Source organism: Macrosteles quadrilineatus, unplaced genomic scaffold (assembly GCF_028750875.1).
Source record: "Macrosteles quadrilineatus isolate MER2022 unplaced genomic scaffold, UCM_ALF_1.0 Scaffold_6__1_contigs__length_79288215, whole genome shotgun sequence".
Classification (NCBI taxonomy): Eukaryota; Metazoa; Arthropoda; class Insecta; order Hemiptera; family Cicadellidae; genus Macrosteles; species Macrosteles quadrilineatus.
In genome coordinates this window covers 2,313,386-2,321,435 of record NW_026542599.1, presented here as the reverse complement: position 1 = coordinate 2,321,435, position 8,050 = coordinate 2,313,386, and the positions used below count along the sequence as shown (strand labels likewise).

Genomic DNA, 8,050 nt, shown 5'->3' with positions numbered 1-8,050 from the left:
ATTTCCATATCTAATGGTATCAAAAATAACAATTTCGGAAAGCTCTAAGTGTCTGAAGATTGACGTAAGTAAAGGATGTGAACGAACGTAAGATAAGGCCTCGTCCTATATCCCTAGGTCCGGCACGGCCGTCTAGTCTGGGTAGAGAGTGAAAGTAAACGTATCCAGTACCTAGCACTGGGAGCGGGGAAGTCCACTGCAATTCTGTAACCAGCTTCCGTTTTATCCTTGATCACAGATAGAATGCTAAAAAGACTGGGTTTTTAGCAAGTTTTCCTGGTAGAGAAGACACGCTGATCAGCCTCGCGCTTTTACAGTCGGTAGTTTTATAAGATGACCTTTTGGTTGTCTGGGTAGCAGAGTGGTTAGCTTTCAAATCTGAAATTCGCTGGTTCGATTCCCACAAGCGATATCGTTCCCAGACCCAGATTGCATAGGGCTATGAATTAATGATGGTATCACTAACGAAAAGCTCGTTGTTATATATAACAAGACCAGAGTTTGGACCGCTCCCTTTCAACACGTAAAAAAGCCGCTGGCGTACAAAATACACAAAACAAAAACACACTCACAAAATAAAAGTTTAATCTGAAACGGAAAGTAACCATTGTTAATGATGCTAATTGGCTTAAAGCGACGTGAAATATATTAAAATGATATAAAGTGACTTCATGGAATATCAGTATTGAAATTATATATAGTTTTCATACTCTGGTGTATATTTTGGACCAAATGCGAATGGGAAAAACTAGGACGAGTGAGATGCTGTGAAGTTGTGTCACTAACTAAGACAATAGACACATATAACATACATGATTATTTGCCTAAATAAATCCAAATAAAGTGACAGGACTCTCAGGCTAGTCAGGATCAGTTTCAAACCATCAAAACAATAGCTCCTGTTTTTTTTTCATGGTTGAACCAGAAGCCTTCGGATTGTAGGGTGATCACACAAATTGGGTGGTGTGAATAAAAACTAGTATTTGCCTAAACTAAGCTAATTTCAAGTATATTCTAAGTTTTAGGTGAATAAAAGTAGTCAGAATATACTACCCCTAGTAAATTCTAAGATCACCAAATGACTAGAATATTCTAACCTTTGTAGGTGAATAAACGCTAGTTTTTACTAGACAGTGCTAGTATATTCTTAAAGATTTTTAAGCTAGGGGTAGGCAGGCTAGCTTTCTAGTGACAGAGGCCAAAGTAGTGTTATCAGTAATCATGGCTATGTTTATGCATGTATGGAACAGAAAAACGTTCTGTTGAGGCCAAAGTAGGGTTGTCATTCAGTCATGGCTATGTTTATGATAGAAAAACGCACTGTGATAGCCGTGAGTTAGATGTAGATATGTAAAGCAGCTTATGTGTTTTACTAGTGAAAACATGGATTTTACAACAAGTGAATTTTTAAAGCTGCTGTAGCAGTACTAAACGTTGAAGTTCCGCAAGTGATCTTTGGTTTCATCTGTTTTATATTCGTTTTTCTTTTGTTTTCCTCATTTAACATTTTTCTTTAAACCCCTCCAATTCACCAGTGAAGGAAACAGAAGGTCCTTAGAGTGGGTCTCCTTCATTTTCTGCGTGTCTCTTAATGCCCACTGAAATGGAACCGGTAACTTTACTAAACACGTCTTTTCTTCCTGATTCATATCTAGAAATTCATTTTCCCAGTCTTTCGGCTTGATGGCTTTATTTCCCGTGGCTTTCATATCCGTCTTCTTTTTCAAACAGTTTTAATTATTATTATGAGTTTTTTTCACTTGTGCTAGTAATAACCTTTCCTAAACATTGCAAAACTTTTTTGTTAATAAGGACAAGGCTTTAGTTTTTGTTTGCATTTTGTATTTATCCAAGACAATATATAACTATTTTTTAACGATTTTTACAAGCAATGCCCGATCAACGTTAGTACATGGAGGGTAATATTCACTTGCAGACAGATAAAGCTAGACTGAGGTATTCCTGTGTAGTGTGTGAAAACAAAGGGCACCATGGCGGGTGATATGTTCAGAATTGGAAGTTTGTATTTTGTTTAGTATTTTCTAGGCCTAGTTTACTCTAACCTGTTAGAATATACTAGGATTCGCCAAATGACCCAAGTATATTCTAACTAGTTTTAGCAAATTCTTATTCACCTAGTTTTGAGAATTAGCTAAAACTAGTTAGAAAATACTAATGAGAATATACTAGTTTTATTCACTCCACTGCATATAATCAGCTACCTAGTTACCCATCTAATATGCATTTCAAAAACGTCAAAAATGCCAATCATATTGATGACCATGATGATACTTTTCAACAAGTAACTTAAATTTTGTTCTGTAAGTGCCTGGGGTGGTTAAACTGCATATTAAAATGCATATAAGGAATGCATATTACCACCGTGGTATTTGTCTAAAACCCGATCTAAAAATCTTAGTTAAAAGTAAAATATTAGCATTAGCAATAGTGAGCTTTCTGTGTCTGTGGAAGTAATAAGCAATAGTTAATTTTAGACTAATAAATAATAATTTATCGTTTGTACAAACACAGTTGTAAACATTTTGCCATAGTTGTACCAAGGGAGTATGTTTAATCTATGGTTGTACCTTGTACCGTATGTAACCTATCTGAGAACACTTTAATCAATTTTGTACAATCGAAAAAAAATAGTATTTGAAATAGAATAAATTCAACAGTATGGTAACGTTTTAGAATCAATAGATTTTATTTAAAAAAGTAAAACACCAAACACCAGTATAAATTAATCAGTATTGTTGGCATAAATATTTAAAGAAAAATAATCGGCTAAATCGCTAAATGACAACAAAAATTATGCCAAGATTAAGAAAACATTCAAATTCTAAGTCTACCCGTTCTTCCCAACTGGCAAAACTCCATGAAAGCATTTTTGTGGCTTCGGTTAAGGTCTACTTCAAAGAACAATAAATTCCTGTCTGGCTGGGCCCGTCCTGGGATTAACCATCCATTCATTCCTAGAACCGACGAAAGTGGTGGGGTGTCGGAATACCGGGCATACTTCGACCTCGTGGTTTGGTGGGGGGCCGCCGGCAACAAAACCAACGGGCTGCAAATTGAGGCTTCATTCTACTTCTGTGGCCGGTGCGAGAGAGTTTGTCAGTGCGATCGTCTGCTACTTCTGTCATTACAGCATCGATCGATTGTGCAACAATCTAATTACAAGTTTGTTTGTGAAATTGTGTTGTGGTTATTTACTGTTTTAAGCCTAGGTGTGTGAATTTACTCAGCGTGTTTCGCTCTAGGAATATTTCTCCACGAAATAATCACAAAATGGGAATTGAAGTGTTTGAAGAACCTAGGCACATCATGAGCAACAAGTAAGTTATGATTTTTTTATTTACTTGTTTTTGTCTGTTTAAGCTATCCTTCATCTTATTGTTATTAGGCTACTAAACATTTTTGTGACGAGTTTTAAGTGCATAATGATTATTTTCATAAATAATTATCCTAAGTTAAACTCAGGTTACATTAGGCCCTATTTCGGTTATTCTAAGCCCCATCACATAAAGGTTACTGTACCCACCGGTGCCAATTTTGAAGACCGGCTATCTATTTGAATAGGCTACATAAGAGGGTTCTCAAGTGTCATAATCCTTTATCTTATCACAGTATCACAGCTAAGTTAGATAACAGTTTCCAACAAAGCTAAGTTATGTTCATTAAGATACTTTTGTGAATAACTTAACTTAGTCTAAACTTTTGTGGCACTGCTCTTGTCACAGTCTAACTTTACAAATCAAAACAGTGTAGGTAGCCTATTTTAAAAGTTATTGAATTTAGTAATTGTTTTGCTAAATGAACAATTTCGACTTAAAGGGTCACAAAGAAGTAAGAGCATTAGGCTTACTACTAACTTAAGTAAGAGCATTACCCAAGTTAATCTTTAAATGAAGGGTCATTGGCATCATGAAAATAAAATTTCTCTTGCCATACTTATTTTATTATGGCAGTGTCCAATTTCAGGGAAATGACATAAAGCTGATAGTATGAATGAACACTTCTTAAAAGTCACAAACATTATTTTTAAGTGTTACGGTGTATATGTAATCAAAGGGAAACCTAAGTTAGGAACTTGTTTGTTTGAAGAAAGTTAGATAAATCTTTGGGCCTTAGGCCTACTTTTATGACACACTCACAAATATGTAGCCATGTTTTGGTTAGGTGGAAACTAGACTGGGTATTAGTTATAAACACTTTGTAAGTTTGTAAAATTTACTCAAACTTCTTTTATTGAAAGGCGGAGTAAGCTTAAGTCTACTACGTTTTACACATAGGCTACATTTACTAGAGAATCAAGCTTTGTGTCCTAGGTTTCTTCCATTGTTATAACTTAAAGAATAACGTTGTGATTGCAATGAAAAAAAAAATGGCTGTACCTTCCTTCCTAGATTGGTTTTGGATTTTTAAGAAAGTTTTATTAGTAGGTATAATTTAAATTTAGCCTTAAAACCTGCCATAAGATTTTTATGCAGTACTTACCGATTATCCTTTAACAGTATGATTAAAGTAGTAAATTAATTTCTATATAGAAATGGTTTGGTTTAGAAAGAGGGTCAAGTTTAATTAGGATTTTTTGACAAGGCTATTTTTAAGCATATTAAGTAGTATACAATTAATTTATAAAACAACTGATGGCACTAAAATTTTAACATAGGAACAACTTTCACATGACAAATAATAAAAAGTCTCTAATGATTATGTTGTTTTCAGGGAGCTCAAACGAGTGGGAAAGGCAGTGTCTGCATTGCTAGCTACAGCTGCAGATGAGAAGCGTATAACATGCGGTCTGCGGCCGGCTATCAAAGTGCTTGAGATGGATCCTGCGCAGATTCTGTTCTGCGTTATGCCTCACACAAACGACGCTGCCAAACATATCCAGTCTGTTCTGCTAGAGGCATTCTGTTACGAACACAACATTGCTATAATCAAGGTACCGTATGTAAATTACGTTGTAGACTAGGCCCACAGATAAAGCTAGAGGTCTAGGCCTATTTCATTCATGTTAAAGTTCTACCTATCCCGTTTATGATAAAAAATGAACGTTAAATTGTGCCATGGATAGTGTGTGCTCATTTCAATTGCTGTTTTTTGTGGAATAAGCCAACTTTTTATCCAACAAAAACGTAAAGTAGGCCTACAGCACAACCATGGATTAAAGAGTAGCCCTACTAGGTACTCTGTCTAAGTTGCTCTTTAATGTATGGTGTAACTCATTATAAGTAAAAGACTATAAGCTGTAAACCATCAATTAAATATACAATACCGTAAGTTTAACTTAAACTTACATTCACACTTAATTCCAAGGGTGCTTTCTTAAAAATAAAATGGGCTTTAACTAAAAGTTCTTAAAATTTTTAATTAAAAAAATGGTTTTAATTTTACTTAAGATGTAATTGCAGATATTTTCCAAATAGCGTCTCTTGCTTGCGCCCCCAAAACAAGAAAAAAACTCTTGCGCCCCTGGGCCCACCATGCCCATTTGTAACCGCGGTACTGGTCCCCATCTCAAATTAATATGAAAAAAATATCAATTTCTCTACCAAATCCTACACACTTTTGTTGTGAGTTCTATGACTCAGGTTAGCTAACATTGTGTAGTTTTTTACATTGAGTGCATATTTATACTTTACATATATTGCCAACATAATCTAACAAGCTGGATTTCCCACAGGTAGACAGCCTGGATAGACTCAGAGATACGGTTGGAGAAGTAGACTGCAGTTGTATCCTCATACATAGACACAGGAACTTCGATCGGCTGCTTTGCCTCGAGATAGAACTGGAAAGGATGATCAATTCTCCAGAACTCACGTTTGTGACGCAGCCTGTATTTAAACTGCCCGCCAAGTGATCCCAATAGTGTAGATACTTTGTAAGTATTAGTGGATTTGGTTTTGTTTTTTGTTTAATTTTACCGATGATATAACATTTATAGAAATTCCAGTCAAGTAAAAGTTTTGTGAGTTGTGACTAATATTATTGGCTATAGGCCTATTGTTTGACAGGTGATGCTATAGTGATTTTTTAAGAAAATTTTCTTTCTTATGAATCAAGTTAGTTTATCCCATTTAGTTTATTTCTTATTTTGACTAAAAGTAAATCAATTTTGTAAAAAAATTTGTTTATAATTACTTTGTAACATTCTTATGTTTTTGTTACGTTTAAATCATCAATTTGGTTGAAAATGTTGGCCTAGTCTTCAAATGACACGCTAAAACAATTAGATGCTAAATATCTGGAACTATAACCTACTTCACTTGAGTGGAACCAAAGAGATTATCTTATCTAATAAACGTACCACTTAATACTTCATTGTAGGCTAAATCAATTCACTCCTACTGAATGAACAGTAAATATTTTCTTTCAAAGTTCATAATATTTTATGTCTCACACACTAATACACTTATTACGACTTTAGCTAAATCATTTGTAATAAATTGTATATACCTTAGCCCAGTATTTGTAGAGTGTTTGATATTTACGAGTATATGTTGTTATTTAGGCCCACCAACTAAAAAACTATTTAACAAAAAAAATTTTAATATACAACATTATGTTTGTATGTTATTGCATGTCATCTGGTATAAAACAACCAAAGAGGTAAAGCAACCTTTAAATTCATCCTCAATTTAGAGGAAACCATCAATGTCTTAAAGGTTAAAGGACTAAAGCCGAACCAAAATTAAGTTAATATCCTTAGATTGCAATTTAATGAAATGTTTAGGTATAGTATATTTAAAATGAATGACAAAACTAGCGCCACTATAAATGCAGTTCAAGTCGTTACCACATTAGTTCAAAAGCCGGAGATATCATATTAGAATACTAAAATTATCAAATAACCTTAAATTTATGAGTAAACAATTTGTATATTTTTCAGGTGGACAATTACTTCTGATTGATTCTAACAGCTCAGTCTGTTTATTGACTCGAGTCGGAGGATTCCTCCAAATGACTCAACGAACGAGTTCGGCTTCGGCTTGAAGCCACACATTGTAACTTGTTCTTCCCACTGTGTTGGGAACTTATGTAGCTGTACATAAATGAGTGGTGTCTCTGACAAAGCTACATGGTAAAGTAACATGTTTTGTAAAACAATCCGTAGGAGATGAAAAATGTATGATTAAGTCAGTAGGAAAAACTTGTATCTTGCAACAACTTCGTTAATCTATTTTGTTTCTTTAGCATTAAGTTCAACAGTGTTCGTTTAAGATGTTTTGTTTATTCAGTTTTGTTTGCTAGATATGTTTGAAATAAATGGATTATTGGAATTTATTGTTGTTATTTGCCAGTGTATTTACAAACATTGAATGGTTTTCTAAAAATATCTAGTGATTTACGACCCTAGAGTTCATACGTTGTAATACATTTGTAATATTTTGCAGGATAGCTTGTTGGATTGTTATATTTAGGTTAAATCAAAAATTTGTTAGCAATAAATTGAAAATTTTAATTCCATAATTTTTTTACTAATAATTTGATTTTACTATCAAACTAATTGGGCTATAAGGGGTTGTACAGAGAAGTGAGGTAGAGAGAACATTGGTGCACCCAACTGGTATCTAGCACTAGTGCTGGTGTGTCTAGATCTAGGGCAAAGTACCACAAATATGTAGCCTACTACAACACTGACAGTGGAGCACCCAGTGGGATAGGGATTTCCGCACAACACTCGCAGTTCGGGCTTTTTCTTGCTCAACACAAGTATATTTCTAGCACGACATATCAAAGCAAAAGCGCATTGTCATCCCACAAGCGGGGAAGCGGGTTTACTCCGTACTTTGCTTTTCTGTAGGGTTTGTTAAAAAAAATCATTGTAGTCTTTTGTGTTCATAACCTCTATTAAAGAGAGAAGCCTGTACCTTCACATTGTGTCCGGCACAAATCTAAAAAGCTTATTCCCTATATGGGAAATTCGCTAAAAACAGGGCAGTAGGGTACTAAGAAAAGTGAGAAGGTGCAAAAATTAGCACTATTCGACGAGCTGTGGTTTGCATGAGTGGTGGGCCCACTGGGGCTGTCAGACAAT

At 34.7% G+C, this 8,050-nt stretch overlaps 1 protein-coding gene across 1 annotated transcript; it reads left to right on the top strand.

The window, feature by feature from the left end:
- The first annotated feature begins 3,138 nt into the window (after positions 1 to 3,138).
- On the top strand, positions 3,139 to 7,292 carry LOC128996991 (growth arrest and DNA damage-inducible protein GADD45 gamma-like). The gene is made up of 4 exons (XM_054422562.1): positions 3,139 to 3,338; positions 4,732 to 4,951; positions 5,693 to 5,893; positions 6,902 to 7,292. The coding sequence occupies exons 1-3, from the start codon at positions 3,292 to 3,294 to the stop codon at positions 5,870 to 5,872; spliced, it is 447 nt and encodes a 148-aa protein (XP_054278537.1). The 5' UTR covers positions 3,139 to 3,291; the 3' UTR covers positions 5,873 to 5,893; positions 6,902 to 7,292.
- Positions 7,293 to 8,050: the final 758 nt, after the last annotated feature.

What these genes read in the sequence shown, in the direction of transcription:
- LOC128996991 (XM_054422562.1), top strand. Translation starts at nt 3,292, where the DNA reads ATGGGAATTGAAGTGTTTGAAGAACCTAGGCACATCATGAGCAACAA. An exon ending in AGGCACATCATGAGCAACAA is followed by an intron (nt 3,339 to 4,731) that starts GTAAGTTATGAT and finishes TGTTGTTTTCAG; the next exon opens with GGAGCTCAAACGAGTGGGAA. An exon ending in ACAACATTGCTATAATCAAG is followed by an intron (nt 4,952 to 5,692) that starts GTACCGTATGTA and finishes GATTTCCCACAG; the next exon opens with GTAGACAGCCTGGATAGACT.